The 26,812-nt window shown below is 29.1% G+C and overlaps 2 protein-coding genes across 3 annotated transcripts in view; both read right to left on the reverse strand.

Annotated features, from left to right (window-relative positions):
- Nucleotides 1-2,461, reverse strand: part of LOC106678582 (G patch domain-containing protein 11) — a 7,957-nt gene extending 5,496 nt beyond the window's left edge. The window contains exons 1-3 of the mRNA XM_014417161.2: nucleotides 2,163-2,461; nucleotides 1,778-2,016; nucleotides 306-544 (exon numbers count right to left, since the gene is read on the reverse strand). Coding sequence (XP_014272647.1) covers nucleotides 306-544; nucleotides 1,778-2,016; nucleotides 2,163-2,212 — 528 coding nt within the window. The 5' untranslated portion in view covers nucleotides 2,213-2,461. The remainder of the gene's footprint in view (nucleotides 1-305; nucleotides 545-1,777; nucleotides 2,017-2,162) is intronic.
- Sin1 (SAPK-interacting protein 1) lies at nucleotides 1,927-26,809 on the reverse strand. 2 transcript variants are annotated; one of them, XM_014417159.3, is made up of 11 exons: nucleotides 26,490-26,809; nucleotides 26,165-26,305; nucleotides 24,271-24,399; nucleotides 22,250-22,395; nucleotides 21,971-22,140; nucleotides 19,970-20,137; nucleotides 17,896-17,945; nucleotides 17,673-17,807; nucleotides 14,766-14,922; nucleotides 13,316-13,556; nucleotides 1,934-2,011 (listed from the first exon to the last, which is right to left on the reverse strand). In XM_014417159.3, exons 1-10 carry the CDS (start codon nucleotides 26,560-26,562, stop codon nucleotides 13,346-13,348), a joined length of 1,380 nt encoding a protein of 459 aa, XP_014272645.1. In that variant the 5' UTR covers nucleotides 26,563-26,809; the 3' UTR covers nucleotides 1,934-2,011; nucleotides 13,316-13,345. The 2 variants fall into 2 exon arrangements, with proteins under 2 accessions (XP_066909105.1, XP_014272645.1); XM_067053004.1 differs by lacking the exons at nucleotides 26,165-26,305; nucleotides 26,490-26,809 and adding an exon at nucleotides 25,110-26,077 and having other exon boundaries at nucleotides 1,927-2,011.
- Nucleotides 26,810-26,812: the final 3 nt, after the last annotated feature.

Raw genomic sequence — 26,812 nt, forward strand, 5'->3', positions numbered from 1 at the left:
TTTATCATCCACGGTCAACTATCTCTCATAATTAATTAAAAAGTTACAAAGCTTCAGAGTTGTTTCGAATAATAAAGCGCTGGTGGTAACCCTTTATAATTCACAATTGTTCCCAATAAATTAATGATTAATGTCATTTAAAATAAAGAACAGAGGTATCATGAACTACATTAAAAAATAATCAGGCCTGATATCAGGTACTTCTATAACTATCTTAAATATTTCTAAGTGAATGAATTATACGAGCATGAGAGCTTAATAATTTTCAAAATATAGACTTTTATAAAGTAAGAATAAGTGCAAACCTCTTTGGTATCAAGTGAACAGCACACCCTTTGGCTTTTGTATAAATCGATTCCTGCTTGTCTTTCATTAGCTTCTTCAATGATTCTAGCTCGATAATCTTCAAAAGAAGGAGCCGATTCTTTTGCTTTTCTGAATTTTTTAGCTCTAGCAGCACGAATTTCTGCGATATGAGCTTTCACTCCTAATCCAACTCTATCAGTTTTTATGTCAACTGGAATAGGTTCCGATCTTCCTTCGCCTAAAAAAACAAAACAAGTTATTACTGGCAAAATAAAACCACTGAGGCTATTAACTGGTGAACTTGAGTGCATCCACACTCTACTACCAGGTTATCAAACAACTCAATGAAAATTGTAATAATAAAAACAAGCAAGACCAAAGCTGGTTAATAAAAATGTTTTGTTGTGGGTTTTTTTCCTGATAGGAGGGGTTCATTATGGTGATGAGGGAAGTAGAAGCTAGAGAGGGGGGTGCGCGAGCTCCATTCTCTACAGGCCAACTCATTTTAGACATACTATACCTGCTTTATAAAGGCTGGGATATAGGATCTCTTACTCCAGAATCTATCCTTAGCTTATAAAACAAATTACATTTTCTCCTGCCTGACATGGAATGAGGACTCCAGTGCCTTACCCATCGAGCTACCTCACTCCCTCAAAATATATAAAGTTTTCCAAAGTTGTAGTTGGGAAAAAGTAAACTAAAAAGAGCTACTTAAAAAGCCCTTTAAAATAAATTCAATTAATTCTATTATATTTCAACAACCGAGTTGAAAAATAATATCAGCAATCTGAGTGCTTATAAAAATCTAATTAAAAAACCTTACAAAATGTCTTAGTTAACATTAAGTAAGAAAATGGTAATAAACAATAAACACAGAACGTTTTCAAATATTTTAATTTATTTATAGATATTGAGTGGAAAAATAAAACTTGAGACATTTCACTGTCAGTACAAAAAATGGGACATATGCATGTTTTTATTTTATTTTTTCAATCTGTACGTTAATTTATAGTCATCAATTGATAAAGTTTAAAATCGTATGTGGTTGATCAGCTTCAGAGAAAGGCTCTTGCACTCCTGACTCTGAACAGCCATAATTCAAGGATCTAAACAGATTTGTCACAGTACTTGAACTTGAGTTAGTTGTTGGGAAGGACACACTGCAGAAGCAGCCACAAAGGGACTCGTTATAGAGCTATGAGTAGCCTGCCACTGCACCATGGAAATCATAATTCTTAGCATCGTGAAGTTAGTTTATCTTATACTCATTATCTCTCAAAAGCAACAATTTCTGTAAGAAAACACATTGCACAGCAAAAAATTTCCATGGTCTATGGTGCCAAATGAAAAAAAAATTAATAAAATATATTATCAATCAACATGATTATTTTCCAAAAGTGCAGATTAATGAGAAAAAAGAGTTAATACAAAATATTATATTTTAAAAAACAAACAAATAAGTTCAAACCTGTTTTTCCCAAGCCAGAACCTGGTTTAAATCCCATTTTTTGCAACATTGCAAAACCTTTATTTTCTGAAGAGAGAGGGGTTTGTAGACCATCTTGTAACTTTTCTTTTTCAATTATTTTGGTTGGTTTGTATTTATCTTTGTTAACCTGGTTAGCTTTCTCTCTTTTCTTAGATAATTCTACATTTCTCTTGACAGATCGGCTATGAATCAAACCGGGTCGTATGTCCTTTTCTGCACTAAAAACATTATGTGATCAAACAAAATAATAGATAAATAATACTTAAAATTAAAAAAAAAAAAAAAGAAGAAGTAAACTTGTAGAACTGTCAAGAGTGAAAAAACGTTATAGAAGAAAAAATAAAATACAAATTATGTTTATCACCTTTCTACAAGAAATGCATCTGACATATAATCAAACTCCTCATCAGACATTTCTATAAAACAGTCCTAAAGTAAAATAAGTCTTCTTGTATCAGAGTAAACCAGCATTACGAAGGCAACAATAAATACAATATGTCAATATAACCTTCGTTGATAATTAGTCAGACCCAATGTTGATTTTTAATCATCAATAATATTATATGTCGTAGAATATTTGTGAAAACTTATAATTGTAAAACTGTTTTCCTCGCATTACAAATAATAATCAAAACAAAGTAACAACGCTGTAACCTACCCCAAAACCTCCATAGAGAAACAAAACAAGTGTAAGCATTCACAATGAAATACTTTTTATCAAGTAAATTACATATTGTTGGATTTTTTTGTGGATTATTCTCGGAAATTTTCTAAAAAAGAAAACCTACAGCTTCCTGTTTAGTTACTTGCTAAGAAAGTATTTATAAATTAGAATTTAAAAGAAAGTATGATAATCATTCTAAAAAATAATTCAACCTAATTTGTGCAATTTATCTGAAGACAGACAGAATCTTGAAACTTTTATTATTAATATTTGGCTCTACGTTTCTCCGAGAAAACCTTTGATAAAGGTCTTTACAGTAATTAATTTCCATAGTTTCCCATCTCGAGCTTAGCTCCTCCGTTTTCGAACGTCAAGTAATCCTCGACATCCTCTAGCTAAGCTGTGGTCTTGCTCTTTGGTACTTTTCACTAAGCATTCCGTACGTGGGTTTCTTTTCTCGGGGGATCATTTCAACATGGCCCAGCCACCAGAACAGAGCTCGTCTGATTAACGCTACAAGTTCTGGCTCATCATAGGATCGTTCTCTCGATGCATTCTTCTAAATTCTCCATACGCCTCTCTTAGCAACAGTAGTCGTTTATTCGGATAGGGGCAATATGTTGTAGTTTTGTAAAATGTGAGTTTAATTTAGGGTGAGAGCCCTCGGAATTTCACGGTCTTCCGAACCTCCCGAAAGTATCTGTTCACAGCAGTTATCCTTGCTTTAATTCCAGCTGTCACGGCGTAATCATGACACTCAAATAATTAAATTCGCCGTACACTAGAAAACGTAAGTTTCTGACCTTTCAAGTTTCTCTAGAATAAAAGTATTTTTATTATTATTTTTTTATGTCTTCATATTCATTTTTCCTCCCCTCACCCCATTAATTTGCTGAGCTCATGTATTTACTCCATATTCCAATTACTCAACAGTGTTCAGAACATATCAACATCCTCATCATAGGTGAAGTGTGTTGAGTAAGCCTATTATAGTTCCCTCCTCTCAGATGACAACCACAACATAATTTTTGATTCCTCTAAAATGTGTCTTTTCTAATTGCTATAGCCTTGTAACACTCCTTAATACTACACTTTTACTCTTTGCCTGATTTTAAATAAATAGTACCAGTTCATTCTTCCAGTTCTTTTTTCCATCAGATAATCTCAAACCTTTGAAATTATTTTACTTTTCAGATCATTGATTGACTGTGGGTAATATATAAAAGGAAGGTAGTCAGAATAACTCAAATAGTAAATAAACTATTTATTTTTAAATTTTCCCCATTCCCCTACCCTGTTGATATCTTGTATCTGCCTCATCTCATTCTTTCCCTTTCTGTTGATTCAGAAAAGTGGGTGTTCATTTTTTTTATTGACCTTAATTTTGTTCTTATTTAATGTCTTTTAGTGTCTACTTATATATTTCTCTTTTACCTACTGTTTTGTTTGTTATAATTTCCATTTTCATTAATTGTCAAATACATTTTTTATAAGTCTTTGTTTATTTATATTTTTTACTGAACATCTTATTTTTATTTAATTTAATTTACTTTGTTCATTTTTATATAAACTTTTACATATTTTAAATCGTTTCCAGCCATATCATATTTTACTTTTATTATGTTATCTATTCTATTATTTTAGTTGTTTGTGTCTTTTTTAGCCCTGTAAAGTGGGGTAAAACGTAGGGTCACAATAAATAGTTTATTTATTATTTGATTTATTCTGACCGCACTTGGACTGTCAATATATTGACCTTATGCTGTGATACCTCCTAACACCGAAAAAAACTTTATACAATTAAAAAAAAAAAAGAATGATTCATTCTAATGACATCATGACATCACTAAAAAACAGAGAGTGTTTCCAGCAGTCCTAAAACTCTTATTAATTAGGTAATTAATTTAAGTAACAAATTGAATTAGGTCTTTTTTTTCTTATTTTTGCCTATAGCTCTTAAATGGTGTATCCTAGAAAAAAGTAATGATATAACAAATTAAATTAAATTCTGCTTCGAAAAAGTACTATAATTTATTGTTTCGGTCAACAATATGTTGCAAACCATCTTAAAAAGGAAACCTTTTTTCAAAAACTGAGGAACTGAGGAGGTATATGATTCTACAATTAAAACAGAAAAGCATTAAAGATAAAAAAATAATTTTTGTGACAGAATTTAATGGATATAGAAGTACTAAGAGTTAGGTTTTTAAAGATACTAAATCATAATTTATTAATGCATTTTGTTTTAGGATGTACATTATGAATTATATATTTATTGCTTTTAAGTGCACAAAAGCACTGATTCAGAATTTACTTTCAAACATTAGTAGGATATTGATATAGTTTATTAATAAACCAATTTTTCCTAATCCGTGTTAATTTGGAGAAAAGAAAACCAAATTTAAATTGATTCAGACTTGAAGAAGTCTAATTCCCCTTATAGAGGAAGAGATCCACCCTATTTCTTTATGTTAGTAGTCTGTTCCACTATACCTGTTAATGCAACTTATTATATTGCTGCTTTACTTGGAGAGTGGCACATCTGATAAAAGAAAAAATTAATTTTATTTTGTTTGTAGGAAGATAGTCCAGGTGACAATCAATAAAGGTAAAAAATGGTAAAAATAACTATTTAATGTTACCCAATGTTTTGCCCCACTTTGCAAGGTTTCGTCAGGGCTAAATCAAAAACAAGATACAAACATTGTAAGAAGTGACAGAAAATTAAAGTAAATATACCAAGAAAATAAGTTAAAAAAAGAAGATATTTTTTAAAAATATATAAAAGAAATAATGATAAGCTTAAGTTAAGGAAGTATAAATATAGTTGGATGGGAAACTAATTACTAATAAATACAGCCAAGTCTAATACAATTGTAAGTATAGAACTAGAGTAATAAATTATAGAAAAATACTTGTTAGAAATGGTAAAGAGGAAGGTGTTAAAAGTAAACAGATAGGTGAAGTAAATGCGGCAAAGATGAGGTATAGCAAAAAGGAAATATTAATTAAAACAACAGATAAATAGAGAAACATTGGTTAACATTTTTAACATTAATAGTTTTTTCTACTATTTTGTGCCTTTATTCACTGCCACCCAGACTATTCCTACTATCTATTTCATATGGTCAACTATCTCCTTCCAATATTATTTTGTATTTGACTTATTCTAAAGTTTACTGTACTTTAGACTATGTTTACTTTTTGCTTTGGGACAGTCTATAGGGGGATAGACAGTAGAGAAAGGTGTTTGCCTAAGGTAACATCTTTGCAATACATACAATTAAAAAATAAATTAATTTGCTGGAAGATTATTGATTTACCGTGTGTATAGATGAATGGAATATGGTCCGGGTGCGGTAAAAAAAAAACTCAAATAGTAAATAATTATAATATTTTATTGAGCCAAAAATATACAATAAAATAGTATAATTATTTACTATTTGAGTTTTTTTTTACCACACCTGGACCATATTCCATTCATAAATTAATTTGTTTTTATAACATGAGCCACTATTCAAGCAAAGCATTGATATGTTATTATAAATCTACAGTAGTGGACTAAGAAAGCTTAAAAATAAATGAAAACGGAAATCAAATGTAACAAATATTTATTACTTTTTTCTTTAAACAGAACTAAAAATTGACCTATTTACAATAAAAAAAATAATCAAACCATTTGAATAATTGCACAAATTACAGCAATTTCTTCATAATAACACTATAAAGCCCTTATAATTAAAAACTGGCAATATAATGAAGTGAATAGTAATACTGTTCAACTCCTCTCCTCATATCAAATACTATTATTTCATTCCATTGCCAGTCAACACATTTTGGTTTAATAAATTAGATCTTAAACTTTCTAAATATCACAGATCATTAATGCCTATGGCTAAAGTATTTTATTACTTTTTCCTTAAGAAGTAGAATGCATAAATTACAATATTAATCGATTTAACATACAAAAAAATTATATATATATATGGAAAACTGGAGTGTAAAAAGAAAATATTTCAAATGTTAAGATTCAGGAAGTAAGGAAGGTAGTAGTATTCATACATGCGAATTAGAAGTGAACAACTGAATATAGAAACCATGTGTCATCCTCGTAAATAAATAACCATTCAAAAGTGATATCACATGGTAGCTTTGCAACAATTTAAATCTTTACTCAATAATAATAGAAATAAAATATATTATACAATGGTAATATAATAAATAAATATATTCGCAGTTTGTAAATCATAACTAGTCAGGAACATTAGAAGTATAGTTTAGGTTTAATAAATACATGAACAATTTAGAAACTTTCATTTACTACTATTTAAATACTAAATAAAAATAATAAAAAAAAAAAAAAAACATTGGCAAGTTAACAAAAACTGAATCACAAGTCTGTATTAAAAAATAACATAAAACATATCTTTGGCATATAGAAATCTTATAGTAAATGGTTACATTGACGTATAGGTTTTTCTATCATAATAACCATTGCTAATACTGTACAATAACAAGGGTTGAGCCAATAACAGTTTTATATTAATTACTGCATATAAAATAAAAAGGAAGTTCATTATTAGAGTCTCGTTGTACACTCAAGTTATTGCATATTATAGTAGGAAACAGTTGAGGTGATTATAGTCTAAAAAATTAATTGTCTAAGAGGCAGCTCATGGTTCATTATTTCTCTGAGTAATATTAGATCATAAACCCTAAGTAATTTAACAGGACAAAGATAAGTACCAATGCGTATACAACTATAGGAAGCAAAGAGCCAACCGATGTCATATTTGTAAATTGTTGTAGGGTTTATTTCTTCTATATTCTATTGTATATTTAGCTTGCCTGCTTATTTTAATCATTGAAATATGCTTCTAATTGGAGCATTTATTTAAATGCAATTATGTTAATTTTTATACATTTGAATCTTCGTAACAATAACTATAAACAAATCACCAAAAGTAATTTCATTTTGATCCAACGGTAAATGCTGAGAAATAATTACATACATAACTTAGAAAACTGGAAAAAAAAAAACATAATCCTTAATTTGCTCCATTGTTTTGAGTATAGACCGATATTTACTAATTCACCCAAATAATATTGTAACATATGCCGATACTGACTGGAAGGAGTTTAAGAGTATATAAAAAAAGGCTTTGAAAAAAATAAAAAATAATTACTCATTAGGATATTTCATTGGCTGGTATATATCAGAGTTGGGAAAAAATTAGCTACAGTTGAAAGTAATAGCTAAAATTGCCATGGATACGACCCTTATCATGAATGAATTATTGATAAATAAAAATTGTCTCCATGACAATTTTAGCTATAGTTTCATCCATAGCTAATTTTTGCCCATATCTACTCTATGTTGCACACTTTGTGTTTTAAATTGTATATTTTAGAATTCTTCATTGCATAATAATCTGGTATCTACCAGTAAGTCATAACTGCATAAAAAGATAAACAAAAAGAAGAATAGAATTTTTTGAGAGGCCTGAGCGTAAACAAAACAAGAAATAAATATAAATAATTGAACCTAAAAAACAAAATTTTTAATAAATTCAATAAAACAAAACAGCCAATAGTAAGTACAATAAGTAAACTATGCACTCAGAGTATGTCAAACTCTTAATTTAAAAATATACATAAAAAAAAAAAAAATGCATAATAAACTAAAAATTATAGCTTCTATGAAAGATTTACATTTTTAGAATTAATGACATCTTTTAATAATAATAATAATTAAAAAAAAATTCTCTTTTACCAAAAATAGTTAAAGTAACAAGGAAATGAATGTTCTCTAAAGTAGGAGGCATCGAAATTAAAAGAATTATTTACAAGATTTGCAGATAAGCAACGAGACTATGTTTTATTCTTAACGCACATAAAATAGCAGATAAATAAAACTTCAATTTAACCTTTCAATGGGAAATACCCTATTTGTCATAAGGATCAAAGAGTGGAAAATTCATGTTGAAAATGGTTTGGTTACATGACCCTATGTGGTAAAATGTACAGATAATACATTTACTGACTTACAATAGTTTGTCACTAGCTGAAATATTTTTTTGGAGAACAGTATGGCCCAATTGAGGAAACGGCCTTTTGAAAAGAACATATGATGCTGTTGAAAATTGTTTTTGGTTCATTAATTTATCAGCTGTTTTTTCCACATGAGAAAGGGAAGTTTTCTTTAGTATTTTAGTGTAGTTTGTATAATATTTTACATTTTGGCTAAGGTTATAATATTAATTATGAAAACAAATGAAAGAAACTCCCCCAAAAGATTTTTTTTTTTAATTCCTATTATTGTTACATTTCAACACAATACTAATAATAACTTGAATTCAATTGAAAAATATAGATATTTTTTTCAGAAATTACGATCCATATTTTTATCTATCATTGATCAAACTTGATAAAATTATTTATAACTGCACTGTTAGTAAGCTTTTTGTTTCTTATTCTCATTATATTTCTTATCATTAAAATATACCTATTTTATGTTTTATTATATATTTCTTTTAAATGGATGTTATTTATCAAAACATACTTATTTTAATAATTTTCTTTTCCTATGATGAATAAAATGAAGGATATAAATTTATTGAGTTTATAGGTGAATATTTATACATACTGTATCTAATAAAAAGAAAGATATGGAAAAAAATTAAATGAAATTTGATGAGCCTAAATGGGTAGAGGCATGTGTCCCATTCAGGCTTTTCTTTCTTTTTTTGAAGAAGGATTTTTCAACACATTTTAAGTGTAATTCCTGATTGCTATGTTATAGGATCATGATCCATTTTACATAAGCATGAAAAAATTTCCATCCTGCATGTGAGGGCTTAGCCCGTCAAAGAGCAACTCGTAAGCAAACTTAAATAATGCTGCCATCGACAAAAGAATAATGTCTTTTCAATCCTACTATCATAGGAACTTATTTGATTAGTAATAAAATTTATATTATACCTTATAAGAAAATCATGTTATTGGTCCAGCCTTGTAAGGCAAAATCCTATAATTTTAGAAATATACAACACTTTTAAGCTTTTTAAATATATACAAGTTATTATTCACAACATTACATTAAGACCTGGAAAATCAGAGCACGGATGTCTTAACAATAATAATTGAACAAAATGACACTAATGTGTCAATTTAAATGTTTGCTATTCTTCAAGGGGGGAAAAAAGAAAAAGAAAATATCCCTTCTTATATTATAATATAAAATTAAAGCTCAATTATATTAATAAAATTAAAGCTCAAAAAATCGTGAAACTTTAAGCCATTAAATTTTTTTGTTGAATTCTTTAAACATTTTTTTATATATAAAACAAATATAAGTATCTATGCTTTGAATTTTCTACAAACTCAAATATCACGTTAAAGGTAAAAATGATCAAGTACTAACTTGATAACTTTCACCATTAGTCCAATGATTGTATATGAGACAACTGAAGATGTTTCTAATATAGGCATATAGCTCTGAGGGACAGAGGACATAAAACAGCTAAACTAGAGGACTTCTCAATTTTAAAAAGGACAACCTTAAAACCTATGAGGATAAGTTTATAGTTCTTCTGAACAAGAATACATATAGTTATAAATATCATATGAAAAGTATGAGGAATACTTAAAATCTATAAATAAATGATAAATAATTTATCGCAAATTTGGTGTTGAATAATTTCATCAGAAAATTGTGTTAATATTGTATCAAATATCTATTGCTTTAGATTCTATAAAGGATTAATAAAATTAAGTTACACTACAACATAATAGAGAAACTGAATATAATATTAGATGAGAATAAATCTAAGAGAATTAAACACAAAAATTATCCATTTTGCAAGTCATCTTGAGTCTCCATCAATGCAAAAACATAAAACTCAAGAAACCATTTTTTTCTCCACATGAAGGCTATAAGAATGCGAGTCAATCCAATGCATCAGCAAAATAACCAATACAAAATAATTTTGGTGTTTTATTCATCTAGACTAAATCATACTCTTCATTTTATTAAATGATCAATCATCATTTAGATATTATTTAAATTAAAACTTCTTAAATAAACAGTAATAATTATTTTTTCGATGAATAAGTTTAAAAATATCTTTTTTTTATTTTAAGTGTTCACAACATTAACAATACTTCAAAAAAAGAAATAATATTAATTTAATTTAAGCGTATATTTATTCTATAAATATGAGAAATTTAAACAATTTTATAGCAACTTATTTCCTTAAATATTTACGAAATATCAAAATGAGAGCAATTTATCAAAAAGTAACGCTTTATAAATATACTTTTAATGTATAAATAAATACATTTTAAGTTACTTTAAAAAAATTCAAACCCATATTTAAGACATTTATACGTAAACACTAAATAATTTTGATAAATATTTAAGACTTTTGTTAAATTAGTAATACACAGCTCCTAATAGTATACAACAAGGGGAAGACGAAAAATAAATAACTATGCTAGAGATCCTACATTTAAACAAAATAATCAATAAACATAATATGTTTATGTAATTACTTCTCGTATCATTCAAAAATGAAACAGTTGAGGAAAATGACAATATTATAATACTCAACCTAAATTTCATTTGAATATTTATAATTAAGTAAATTCAGTTTAAATGGAGTTTCCAAAGAGCTACAAATTAGAAATAGCCTACTATTAAAAGTTAATTACACTTATTAATAACAGAATGCCTTACATCTTTTACCGTACAATTTCAAACCTGAAACGATTGGAGAAATGTTTTCAATAACAAATAATGAAGTATTAGACACTGATAATTAACTAGGTTTTTACTAAATGAAATTGAGTAACACAGGAATTTTTTTGAAGATAGGTCTTAAAAACTTTCTCGGTTGCTTTTTTTCTGATCAAGAGGTTATTCCTCTGGTCCCTCAAGTGTGAATACTAATGGTAAAGAAAAAACTATAACTTTATTTTAATACTTTTTAAAAGTTATTTATAAATGTTTCATTGAACTGATTAGCTAAGATTAAAGCATAAACAGTTTTTAATTAGTTTAAAATCATAGCAGTTCTCAAATGTGGATGAAAAATAGTTAACTTAAAATATATAAATTAAAAAACAAAACAACTAACCCCAGAAAGGTAGCATGCTCATTTGTTGTATAAGGTAGTAAAGTTTACTTCCCTTCATAAAAAAATATCCTAACCCCTTTTAATAGAACATCAACAAAATCCTGCCTTCCTATTTCACAAGATCATTAGGCTTTGATACATAACATTTGCTGCAATTACAGCATCATTTATCAGAATACAGAGAAGTTCTATAAGTATTTTTAGAATTTTTTAAAAGAGAAACTTCTTCACCAATACTCTACACAAAAAAAGAATTATATAGGAGTAAATTGATTTCGTGATGCGAGATGAAACGGAAGTGGTGGAGGATGGGCAATGCTGGTCAATTCTAGCAAGACGATATTTATATAGTAATAGGAGAATAGGAAGTTAGAGGACATTAACAATCTTGGCAGTGCCGGTAGCGAATATAAATAGCAAATATTTTCTGGCTAGAATTGGCTATTCTATTTTAATTATTAGTATGGAACTAATATTTTCTGCCTTCAGCTGTAAGAGGGGATGCATGATTATTGTTAATGAAATTTTAATAATAATGATTATATACATACATTGTATCATTTCCAGAAGTTTCATTTCTGTAGGCCAGTCCAATAACTAACACAATTTATTATATATAAGAACATCCTATAATGTAAATTAGTTGGAATATTTGTATAATTAGAACATCCAAAATGGAAAAACTAAATGGCAAATGAAATTAACCTCAAGCTTTCCTAGACTTTGTCAAGAACAAAACATTTTTGAATACTATATTATTACTTTTTTCTTTAGATAATAAGTAAAGACAGTTTATCAATGGAGCAAATACAACCATACTACAGTACAAACAATTTTATTTCAGTTCTTACTACATAATTTTATTCTGATCACAACCATCCTAAAACTGTCATTCTTTTTTCCTTTCATGATTTTTCGATGAAGCTCTTAAAAAAAATATTACTTTGTGGAAATCAGGCTTTGGAAATTTATAAATTCTTTTCAAAGATCAGTGACTTTATGATAAAATACAATTAACTCATTACTACCTTAAGAAATCAATAACTTAACACTACTTTTCTAGGGTTAAAGCCATTCAATTGGGAAAATAAAAAAAATTAATATATATATAAAAAATGATCCCATTAACCCGCTGACTACCAACTACGAGTTATCTCATCGTTGGAAGTTAACATGTTAAAAAATTGTCTCTTGTTTTCCTTCGAATTCTAATATTCTAGCAGTCTTTTTTTTTTTTTTCTTTTTTATCTTTTTTTATATCTAACAGAGCTTACCATTACATTGTGTAAGCCAATCGACATGTAAGAATAGATTTAATGAAAAAAAAAAAAATGCAAAGGATTTGAGCTTCAATATGTTCTAAAGAAATAAAATAATATAAATAGAATTAAATATAAGTTAAGAATTACTATAAAACAATATTAACATTAGTTTAGGAACCTTCTGTTTATTCTCTACCATCAGCACCACATATTGTGATAATATTTAAGCAAGAAAGGACAATTATCATTATAGACTTATATCAATTGATTAACAATAATAATAACAACTATATATATTTTTAAAAAAATAAATATTAGAATATATACAGTTAGTTGCTTTGTTCGAATTTCAATCTGATTTTCGCCAAACAAAAGGCGAATTCAGATTATATTATTATTTGGTTATATTATTGTCAATACTAATTAACTGACAATGACTTACACAAATTTATACCTGGATATATGATATAAACATAACATATAATCATCTAGGACCGAGATGAAAATTTTTCTTTCGATGCGACTTCCTTTCACGGCTGGCAATATATTCTCTCCTCTTTTCACTTTGCCTAACCTCCAAAATATAATTAACTTTTTTCACAATGTCCGAAGCAATAGTTGTCTCCGATTCAAAATCTCTATGTTTAATAGTGCCCAGATCGTCGTCACCAGTACTTCCTTTGCAATATACCAACCTACAATCAAATTTTTAATATTTTACAACTTATATTATTACTCTGTAACTTATCTAGTATACTATAATTGGTCTAATAATATAATTTACAAAAGCAATTGATGAGAATTAATAATATATATTGAATTCGCCAGAATGAACATTTCTGTCATGACGCCAATGACAGAATATGCCAAAATGAGAAGATGGAAATGACGGGAAAGGATGACCTAAACAAACTTCAAATACAAATTCATAAGAGGATCAGGAAATCTGCTTTAATATAAAACAGTCTTGATGTTGGCATCTCCATTTAAACACAGAAACATTGGTTCTACTCCAGCAGTATGGTCGTGTTCTATTCAGGTTTGAACCTCGCCGTATCTTCAAGACTGCTCGGTTTTCATTGATAAAAAGTCCTTGAACTAGTTAACAGGATAAATGTAACTTTTAAAAAAAAAAAAAAAAAAAAAAAGTCTAAGGGGTTATCCTACAGGTAAACAACTTATTTTAACCAGTGTGGAAGAGCTGAGTTTTGATACCGTTGATGACAGTAAACTGTCATGCCAGCAAATATTTTCAAGGCGCTAAGCGATTTTTTTTAGTCGAGTGAATCGGTAGCACTGGTTATGGATTAAAATTGACACAATAGAAAAATTCTACATTTTTAAAATTGTCGAGGTTAAAAAACTTCCAAAGATGAATATAATCTATTCTATATTTTTCTCCATTGTTGTACAACAATAAGAAAAATATAGAATATATTGTATTCATCTTTGGAAGTTTTTTAAACTCAACAATTTAAAAAAATTAACATAATCTAACTTCCTAAAAAAAAAATTTTGAGTAAATTCTACAGTATTACACATATTGATAGGTTAAAAAAAAAAAGTTATTAATACATTTAGAAAACTTGAATGTAAAAATTAAAAATTTGGAAACACCAATTGATAAATTACAAAATTTATAAACCAACAATAAAGATAATATCTTTCAGAATTCCTACTGACACTAAAATGAATCATGTTGAGCAGGTAGGTCTAAAAGATCTTAAATGAGGGTTATTTCATACACTCCAGGTTCTCCTTTAGAGTGAGGACATATGGTATTTTGATTCTTTGGTTATATAAATGAATAGATTATTATATTCTTTGGTTATATAAATGAATGGATTATTATATTCTTTGGTTATATAAATGAATAGATTAATATATTAAGAAACAATGATTACCTGAAAGTAGACCTGTTATTAGACTTGTGTTCTATGACATCACATGAGACAACATCTTCCATGGAAAAAGTTTCAGCTCTCTGTTTACCGCCCCAAAGCCTAGCACTTACTCTCTGCTGTATAACAGGGAATATTTCCAATTTTTCTCCAGAAACCCCTGGAAACAAATAAGTTATTCAAACAAATGAGCAGGACTAGACAAGCGGTAATTACAACTTGTATTTACACTATTTTCTCCAAGATTACAGATCGGCTGATACTATTCCAATATTTAATTGTGTCCAAAAGAATTATTGTACAATAATTTTAAAATCATAATCTACAAGACTAATATAAATACAGGGTGAATCCAGTTACACCATTTTCCTCACCAGTTTGGTCAACTTGGGACCCAAAATGGATACAGTGAAAAGTTTTGAAAAATTCTTCAAATTTGCTTATTTATGTATTTTGAGACACTGATAATCAATTAAAATCTAGGACCTCCAATTTTCCAAGAAATGTTTTTAAAAAACTCAAAAATTAATCTTTTATAATTTTTTTTCCCTTACCATGAAAATCATGCATTTTTTCTTTAGCGACATCAACCAATATTAAATTAAGGAATAGTAAATTCCCATTTTCCTACATTTCCCTACATTTTTTTCCCTTATGGGATCATCTATTTGATCCCATGAGGGAAAAAAAGTCAGTTATTTTATTCCAATTTTTTTATTATAATAATGAAAACTATGTATAATTACTTGTCAAAATTGATGAGTATGCCAATATAATTAGGGAGAATAAATGACCGCTGTTTCAAAATGTTAAAAAACATTATTTTTCATTCAGAACTCATTATTAAAACTACCAACAACACTATAAAACCTAACAGAACATCATTAAAGTAGAGTAAATTAACTAAAATATGAATCCTAACAGAGCTGCCTACGTCCAATAGTTCCCAAGATACAGTATTTTTAAAAGCAACATTTCATAAAAAATGTATTGTAGAATCAGTAGTTAGTTAATGTATTTTGAGAAATCTATATCTCAGGAACTATGCGACATAGATGTCTGTTAGCACTCAAATTACAGCTAGTTTAATGTACTATAAAGTAGTTTATGGCCTTTATCTACGTAGGAGAAGTATTTTCATAACATTTGCTAAAATAAATTGACTTCCAGTAGTTCAGAATAAATTTCTTATGCAAAATTCATATTCACATGCAAATATCATAAAAACTACAATCTATACGAAGAAAAACGTTATAAACTACTTTGTAGTAGATTAAACTATATCTAACTTGAGTGCTGGTGGACATCTGTATGTCTAATAGTCCTGAGATATGGTTTTTTCATAAATCAAATATTTAGTCTGAACAACTAGAAATCAACATTTTGACAATTTATTTTGGAAAATATCATAGAAATTATGAAGCTAAATGTTATAAACTATGTTCGATTGGCTTTAATTTGAGTCCTGGCCGATCTAATGGTTCCAGAGACATAGTTTTACATAAACCAACAGTCTTGTCCGAACAACTAGAAATAATCATCTTGTTAATTTATTTTGGCAAATATTATAAAACCCTTACTCCTACGAAGATAAACCTCAGAAACTACTTAGTATTTAGTAGTATAATAAGCTTTAATTTGAGTGCTGATAAGACATCTGTATGTCTCATGGTTCCTGAAATAAATATTTCTCACAATAAATCCAATAACTACTAATGTTTCAGTACATATTTCATGAAATTTTGCTTTTTAAAAACTGTACCTCGGGAACTATTGAACGTAAACAGATCTACTAAGGCTCATATTTTAGCAAATTTGCTTTACTTTAAATAATGACCTATTCATTTATGTAGTATAAGATATGAAGTTCCGAATGAAAAATTAATTTTTTTTAAAAATATTTTGAACCAGCTGCCATTTTTTATTCTCCCAAACTATCCTTGGCAGACTCACCAATTTTAACTAGTTTCCATTAAAGTAATAAAGAATTGGGATGAAAGAACTGACTTTTTTTTCCATCGGGCTCTTGTACCAATATCAAAATCCATTCACTGCTTTTGCTTACCTATGCACAAATGTACTTTCTTGGCACGACTTTCTTTTGAAAATAGCTAGTCTGATTTGGTTCATAGTTAGAGAAATGTTAAGGATTATTACATATTATACGGTCCAGTAAAAGTTTGACTAAATTTCATCAACTACTTTCACTTACCTAAGATAATAGTGCTTTTTTGGACTAACCCTTACACCTATATTTAAAAATGGCTCTCCTGATAGATTTCATTTTCAAAATGACAAATAATTAACCCTTGTAAAAAAAAGAAGAAAAAAAAGATAAGAACAGTGAGGAAGCTACACTGATTTAAGAACTTTGTAGAATTTTTTTTTTAATAGATCAGCTATCAGATTTCTATACAATGAAATAGTTAAACTATACAAATTAAGCAACAAATTAAGGAGAGAAGAGTCCTAAGAAAGATCTTTGGAGCCGTTAAAGAGGAGCACAGGTGGAAAATCAGTAGCAATGACGAAATAAAGGAATTGTATGGAGAGCCTGATATCCTCTGTGCTATTAAGAAGAGCAGGCTAAGATAGTTGGGACATGTGGAAAGGATGGAGCCGTGCAGGCAACCTAAAAGGATGCTAAATGGTGCACCAGGAGGAAAATTGGAAAAGGGGTAGACCCAAGCGCCGGTGGCTGGATGATTTGGGAGGAATAGGAGTTGAAAATTGGAGGAGTCTTGCTGGAGACCACGAGGCATGGGAAAGAATGGTGGCAGAGGCCTAGGTCCTACAAGGACTGTAGCGCCCAGCAGTGAGTGAGTGAGTGAGTGATACAAATTAATGACAATTAAAACAAATGTATCATGGAATAATAAATATAATCAAGTTCAACATGAATTAACTTACCTAAATGAATTTCTGATCTCGCTCGTACTTTATTTAATACGTAAACATTGAAAGATTGATAAACTGGAGCTCCTATCGCTTTTATATGGCTTCTGATTCGGTTCATGTCCTCTTCTAACTGATTTTCCATTTGAACTAAAAAAAAAACAAAAAAAAAACTGTAAACATATACTAATATAATTTTTTTTTAATATAAGCTAAATATAATTAATTGAATAAATACCTCGAGTAGAACTTGGGCCAGGTTCAGAATGGTGAATAGTAGATTCAATCCTAGAAAAAGATTGAGACAACATTTAGATGATTCTGTTATATTTACAGTTAAATTATATCTTAAAAAAAAAAATTGAAGCATTCTGGAGACTGACCAATAGAAGTGAAACTTCTGTAAATGAAATAATCTAATAAATTTTTACCAACCCTTAATAGTTAAAGTTTACCTATCTCGGAACTCAGATCACCCCCAGAAATAATGTTAATCCTGAAATCCATTATCGGATATTGACTGCAAATAGGTAATACTACCATGGACTCCAGAAGTACCCTAAGAACAGAGAGGATCACCAAAGGTACATCTGTAAAATACTCTTATCAAATCTGTGCTGACGGACTGTTCAGAATGCTGGACCCTTTCAATAACTAAGGAAATAGCTCTGGTTGTTTAAATACCAAACCTTCGTAGAATTTATAGGCTGGTTATAATGGTAGAATCTGAAAACAGCCGACTAATGGTACTTTACAATGATGCCAACATTGTAATGGTCATAAAAGTAAGTAGAGGACAGTGAGCAGAACATCTGGCTAGAATGGCTGAGGACCAAATCCCGCAGATGCTAGATGAACGATTACAGAGACCAAGATGGGTCAGCAGCTCTAGGCTGTGCTGGTCGGACAGTGTAGCAGATGATGCTAGTTTCATTCTCGGCATCAGACACTTTGATAGCAGCAGCATAGCAGAGAAATGATTGGTGGTCGTAGTTTCAGGGACCCTAAATCCATCATGGAGCGTACAAGTAAGTAACAAAGTAAAAAAATTAAATTAAAAAAAAATTTCTTAGGCATTAGCCGAGAAATTGAAAGCCGGAAAGAATCAAGACACAAAACACACGTTTCGTGGTATGACTTTAGGTACAATTATTGGCAAAGCCGAACTTGAATGGTTTAAGCGGTTAAGACCTGTAGCCGTCCATTACAGAGAGGTTTTGATATCTTGTAATATCCTCTTTTTTGATAAATAGTTATTTTTTATGTATAAATAGTTTTAGTTACATTTTCTTAAACCAAAAAGCAAGCTAACTAATTTTGTTCAGTCAAATATGGAGTAAAAAAACATCGTTCAAAGTAGTCAAGATGGTGGCACCATTCTGAAGTTGGTAGAATCGCTGCCATGTTGAGAAGATGATTCAAATATTTTAAACTTTTGTTATTTTTCTATCATGATTTTATTTACAGTGAATTTAAGACAAAATAGAAGAGGATAATAAGTATTAAGGAAAAATCTACATAAAGAAAATCATAGACAAACACTCAAAGTGGTTGTGCAACAATCAATGTTTGCATTGACTATCAGGGATTAGTAACAAACAAAGAAAAAAAAGAGACACTTATTTGCTTGGATGACGGGAGGGTGGACACGCTCTGGAAGCAGGTGGTCCTTAACACCCGTTGTCTACTGTCAGTGGTACCATCTTTAAGAAGAAGACATCAAGAATCATCAATCATCAAGGAAGAGAAAATAATTAGTTAGTTTTGCTAAACCTAGGATTTGATGGATTGTAAAAGTAGCCAGTAATTTATTTAAGTATAATTGGGTCTTTATTATCTGGAAAACCCACCCTGAGATAGATTCAATTATGTTATATAATTTTAATTTTAATTCTCATATCTAGTTAATATAATAATGACAGTTAAAAATCCTTATAATTTATTCGAATAAATCTTGAATATTACAATATATATTAATATATCTAAAAAAAACTCCAAAATCACATTAAAGGGATTATGAAAAAGTCAATCAAGGGGGTATAGGAGTCACTGTACTTCACCTTTGATTGAAAAAACACAAATGATTATAGTTGCCCACTATTTATAATATTAAGTTATAATATAATCTTTTCAATATTATTATTTTATGTTATATATAAATAATTATTATAATATGTAATTCTCATACATAAAAAATTGCTTATGAATCAAAATATAAATATGTAGGATGTAAGTGGAGGTCATTGACTACTAAACCCCTAAAAACTGAACATCCTTTACCTCAAAATTATTAAGAAAAAATTATGACTTACAAAATTGGATATGTTTCATCTTGCTGTAAGGCCTGATCCCTTTCAACCAAAGCCAAATAGGTGAAGCCGAATTTTGAAACTACTTCCCTTGAATCAAGGCTAGGAAAATCCCAATCCACAACACCATCATCTTCAGCAATATAGAGTCCATAATGATTCACGTTATCTCTGAAAGTATAAATCATTAAAAAAAAAATATTTTTTGATAGTGAAAATAAATTGAATTTCAGAGATAAATAGAGCAAAGTTATTTCGTTATTGCATAACCAGATCATGTTTTCTAAGAACAAATCCATGGTTCATCAAACTATACTCAGCCTAACATAATCAGTTTTTTTTTACCTATCTTGTGTTCACTGCATTTATTTATCTTATATTAGTTATTCAAATCATGATTCCTTAAATTTTCCTTAACATTCGTCCACACTGTACAGAGTAATCTGGTAATCCGAACACTCCAGCAACCCGAACTGGCATAAAAAAAATTACTTTTTTGAGTAAACTCAGCAGACAATAACATTTTTGTTTTCAAATAAAAGTCCACATGTGTAAAGGTTTCAACTTTCTGATCTACAGGCAAGTTATTGTAATAACCGTGAAAATCGAAAGTCGAAATTTTTACAGCTTCGATATCAAATTATCTAATGCCTATAATATCAATATCTTTTATTGGTATTAGAAATAAATAATATTTATCGTATAAATAATTTGATTCTCTAAAAATAATTTAATCAATAGTAGAAATATGTATAATACAAATTTTTTTGGTGAACTTATTTTTTTCTTATCATGTCTTAAATAAATCCATACAATGAGTATTTTTTATTTTTGCTTTTTTTACTTATAAATGAACAATCTTATGCCAATTGCATTGGGCATTACAAATCCTGTTATAAGTTCTATATTTATCAGTTCTGTTATTGTCACACAAAAATTTTATTTTATCCTAATTTTTTTTTTCTCTTCATCTTTTCCTAAAATTCACTTTCTTTTTTTCCCATTATAAGTCAATTATTTATTTTGTTAAATCCATAAATGTCACTTTTTTTTGTTAAAATTTTACTTTTATTAAGAAATGTTATTTTAAACTATTTATTTTATCTTAAATTTTTTTTATTTATAACGTATATAGTTCGGGGTGTGGTGTCTTTTGTATGAGACTATACCCCCATAATCAATTTTTTAAAAAAAATGTACCTCTTACATTAACCATGTAGAGCCCACCAGGCCGATCTGATATTAAATAAATAAAAAAAGAACAATCTTATAGTTTTAACAAATTAAATCATCACTTAGTATTACTGGGGATGTAAAAGTTTTTAATTTTTTTTAAATTTCACATATTGTCAAATTTTCAACATTACATCAAAAAATAAATAAATAAAAATAGTTAAGTACATTCATCTTGATGAATTTGTATATACAATTTTGTCTAAAACTTTATGTTATCCGAACTTTTCAGTAATCCGAACCTCCAGTTACCTCATAATACGTATTTCTGTCAAAAACTCAAATTCAAAATTTTGCATGATCCCAATACTTTCCTCTACTTTATATTTCATATAAAGGAAAGCGAAAGTAAAAAAATTAATAATTTTTTCCTCTCTCCATAGTTATGATTCGGTACTAACAAGGGGAGGTTACAGACGTGAGATCGTCAATTTTAATGAACCTTTTTTTTTTTTTTTTTTTTTTGTGAAACTAGTAAAAAAAAAACAAATGAGGGTGTAAAACAAAGTACCACAACTAAATAATTTATTAAATTACCAGTGAGTGAGTTCATGAGAGTCCTGAATAATTACAATTTTTCAGGAAATCAATGAGTCAGATAGTTATGAGTAAATAACTACATAAATATATAATGTTAAGAAAGGACGATGGTAAAATGTATGACTACTAAAATTCCATAAAAATAGGCTTGTAAAATCAATTCATATTAAATTAATAATATATTTAAAAAACTACTGTAAAATAAATAACCCACATTATTGGCATACATACTTGAAAGTGATATCTGGATGTTCTATGGTACACTTCCAACATATAAGGCCTACTAGATCTAATATCTTGGCAGATGATATGATCACGACTTCCATTGGATATTTCCTATCATTTTCATTAAGCATTGTAATGAATATCAAATACTTTTTCGTGGGTATTCCAACCTGTGCCTAAAAATGAGTTTCACTTAATATAATATTTAAAAATCAATAATATTATAAGTGATAAAACATGTATATTTCAAATATATAAAATTAAAAAAAAAAAACTGATCATTACATTTCCATCCATTCTGGCATAGTCCTTAAAGGGATTTTCGGGCATGTCAGGAAATTTTGCTAGTAATTCAGTCAATAATGATACCTGTTTTTCTCGTTTAATACTTGTAAGGTCTTTTCTTGGAAATAGTTCTGCTCTCGCTTCAGCTGAAATTTAATTTAAAAAAAATTATAATACTGAGAGTAATAGCCAGATAATTAATTACCTTTATTATAAAATACTTAAATTAAATCAATTTAAATAGCAGAGAAAACTGAGGAGTAAATGCTAATAATAAAATCTATCTATAAATTTTCTCTTATTATCTTCTAACATCTTATCATTGAAAAAGCTGAACTAATGTGCAAATAAGTGGTTATCAATGAGGATTCAAATATGGATATCAATGAGGATTTTGATATGTAATTGGCACAAAGGACCAGATTTCTGTTAGGAGATAAGTGTTTCAAATGTGCTAAAAGTACATAATTGATTTACATGTTCTCTTCATAAATTAATGTCAGGCTTTTGATATTGTCAACGGAGTGAAACTCTATTAGAATATAATGTTCCTCGTATACTGATATTACTATTTAAAATGCAGAAAAACAGTGATGGCAAAGTTATCATCAGTGATAACATGAGCCAAAACTTCCCTATTTCGACTAGTGCAAGGCAAGGTTGCTCTGTCTGCAACTATCTTCAATCTAACCCTTTATAGTGTGATAAACAAGCTTGATATCTCAGGAAATATCTAGGGTACCTATGAAAGAGTCCCTAAAATAAGTTTGATATAGAGAACCTTCAATGTTATTGTTTTTAACTTTTTTTTTCTGAACTGTTATCATTCTTCTGGCTTACTTTGTTATGACTTGTGGGAATTAACATTTTTTTTTTTAATACTATTATATTATTTGCTGCTAACTCCAAGAGCCCAGGTTTAAATCCAGATATACTAAGACAGATATTTTTTTTTTTTTTAAATATTATATAACCTACACATATTATTTTAAATAAAAATTAAACAAAAAATCAATTGGTTTAATTAATATGAATATACCTATATCTTTTTAATCAAACTTTTTAAAGTTTTTCTATATTGACATATTACTTGTTAAGTTTTTGTTTGTAAATACTCAATTGAAAAGCGAAGTGAAAGAACATCCTATATGAAACTTTAGGAGAATTAAAAAAAGTAATTTTTCTAGGAAGAAATACTCCTAATCTACTAATTGCCTACCATATTTTTTCTAAAACTTAAAATTGAGATAGCTTTAAGAAGTTGGAAAAATGATGTCTTCATAATAGGTATATTAAACGATTTAATGCGATTAACTTTCTCTTAGCTCTTTGTAATTTAGTAGAGTGGTTTAGTTATTTATGTATCTTTGAATAAATGTCAAGAGTATTTAGCAAGTAATTTGATTTAAATAAGGTTAGGCGAGTTTTCCACAAATTAATAATATAAATTAAACAATAAAGTTGATTATTGCAGGATTTTGGTGTTTTAAACATATTTCGAGTTTTTACTGCAGGATTTTGCACATTTTGGGTTTTTACTAAATATTTTTCTTTTTTATTCTTCTTCTTATTATATGGGCAACAGACCATGGTGGTCTTAGTTATATATTTCCGAATACATCGCGCATTTCTTGACATGATTTTTTCATAGAGTGGGTTCGTCATTTCCACGCCTATTATTTTGTTAATGCCACCCATTGGCTAATGGGCCTCACAAATCTCCGGGTGGGTCGGGATTCGATCTGATAACCTGTGGGTTGGTAGACTGGCATGTTACCACGCTGCTACCACTGCCCCCCTCATTTTCTTACTGCACGAAAATCTAGTCTCTAATTATGATCAAATTAGAATCTTAATCAGTCCTATAAATGCTCTGTTTTATTTGTACCAAATTAAATTCCATTTCAAAAGTGAGTAATACAGAAATGTGCCAGTCCACATGTTCAAAAGTACTATTATCTTAAACCTAACATTATTTTACATTTAGTTCAAGAGATTGAATATGATGACTATAAACAAACCTGATAATGGAACAGGATTTGTTACCCACTTTACATGAATGGTATTAGCAGCTTTCTTTTTCTCTGCTTCCATTTTTTCAAGTCGCTGAGCTGTATTGGATCTGTGACGTCTTAGCCCAAACTGTAGATCTGTAAAAATAATGTATTTAATTAAGTATAATGCATATTCTTAACTTATAAGTACAAGCACCTTCATCTTATTTCATGTGATGATGTTATTATACAAACAAAATAAAAAATGAATAAATTCTATTAATATTTTATGAAAAATTATGAATTTACCCACAACACCCACAAATAAAAAAAGTGAGGTATCTTCTGGCAAGTTTTTGGTTTTCCAATAAATATCACTCCTTGGGTTAAAAAGAAAAGAATTCTTGAACCTGCTGGTAATAATAAAAATAATAACCTGAAGATGTAATTTCAGAAGAGTACACTTAACCCCCCAATTATCTGCTAGTTAACTATCCAAGATGTAATGAAAAAATATATTCTATAAGCACACACCAAAACAGTTCACTTCAGAGCCTACCAAACTGAGTAGTGATGGATTTCTAACAAGTTTCGATGACCTCTACATGTCACTCTGTAGAAGCTTCAAAATCAGCTGATTGACAAATCAATCACAACTCTTTACTGCCAAAGGTGACTGCTCTTTCAGCCCATGATGAAGGTGTAATAGCAGTAACAAAATAAATTTTAGTTGCTAAAGTATATATTTATTTTTTTATAAGCAATCACATTCTTTTAAATTATCACGGTCCCACTACAAAATGAGCTACATGCCACATAGGTCAGTGTGAAAGGTGTTAAAACAATGGCACATGACTCATTGGTACCTGGTGAAGCACTGAAGATCACTGACCATATTGTCATTGCACCCCACAATCTGTTCTCCGCTGCCAACTGTCCACCATCATCTACCACTGCCCCCTTCATGGCGCTGGCCTGTAGTGGCCACCATGGCCGATTGTGTACAGGGCCCTTAATATATTCGGATATTGTATTAATTTGCAGATTTAGGTAATAACATTTGTAATGAAATAGTTTTTTTTTTTCTGAACATTATTCTCTTCGGTAATTATCCCATCCAATTCTACAGTTAATTAGAAGTTCACAAACGCTGAGGTTTCAGCCCAATGCCTAATATTTCAGATATTGCATGATGGGTTAAATTAGGGGTTTACCGCAATGCATTAGCAGATAACGATATCATTGTTTCCCAAGACAAACCAATTAAAATAAATTCAAAGAAGCTACCATTGCAATTTGAAAAAAATACTCAAGATTCTAGGGTTAGATTATCATCTGAGTAAGAAGCAATAGTCAGCATAATCGAGAAATCCCTTCTTTTTCATTCATTTTGAAGATCAGTGGGATTAGGCATAACTCCAACGATAGTTACTAAAATCAAGAATGAAGCTCAACAGTTAGTTCCTCAGAATGGTCTTCATGATTATACAGTTAATAACCCTAAATATACTGTTATCAGGAAATACGCTCCAACATAATTTTTTTACACCATACCGAATTAGTTACCCACATTTCTATGTGACAGAACTGGGTAAAAATTAGCAATATTTGAAGCTAATAACTAAAATTGTCATGGATACAATATTTATTTATTAATGATTCATTCATGAATAAGGGTCGTATCCATGGCAATTTTAGCTATTAGTTTCAACAATACCTAATTTTTGCCTCCTATCTCTACTATGTAACAAGCAACATTTATCATTAATATACTGTTTATAAAAACATGATTCGATGGTGTGAACCCAATGATATTCAATTTTAGAATGCAATTGAAAGATTTCAACCAATTTTTAGAATGAAGTTATGGGGTTGCATAAAACCATAGTAAAAAATTAGGCATAACAATGTCAGTACTGACCTGAGTTCAGATCAAAGGACTGTGCCATGCAATCTAAGTCATCATCCTCTTCATCTTGTTCGACACAAGGATAACAATCATATTTGTTAACTGGTAACTGCTTTGCAATATTGTCACAAATCATTACAGCTTCACACATTCCTACAATTGAAATTTTAAATATAGAGGAATGTACAATCAGTAAAGTAAAATGAACATTATCAATGATTGACAATAGAACAACCAAAAGATTAGAAAATAAGAGTGTATAGACATACTCTTCTAAATAATTGAGTACATCTTTGGGATTATACTCAAAGGTTGTCCAGGGGCACAAATCACATACCTGAATCGTCTGAAGTGATAAAGGATTTTCGAATGTGTGATAAAAGCCAATGTTTGTTGTCATATAAGGCCATAGTTGGGCATGCATTGCATTACCACGCTTTAAATTAAATTCTTGGAAACATAACTCCCATATTAAATTCCTGTTTGTGTTTTTAACCTTATATCACTTTCCATCATTCATTGAAACAGGAAGAAAACAGGTTCAATAATTAACATGCTCCCGAACTATTATGAAATAGCAACATTTTAACAGACAATAATTATGGTTTTGTTGCATCTTGTGGCGATCACATGGCATTCAACCATCTTTAAGTTGTTGTT

The sequence above is a fragment of the Halyomorpha halys genome, unplaced genomic scaffold (assembly GCF_000696795.3).
Source record: "Halyomorpha halys isolate HHAL.00 unplaced genomic scaffold, Hhal_1.1 Scaffold147.1, whole genome shotgun sequence".
Lineage (NCBI taxonomy): Eukaryota > Metazoa > Arthropoda > Insecta > Hemiptera > Pentatomidae > Halyomorpha > Halyomorpha halys.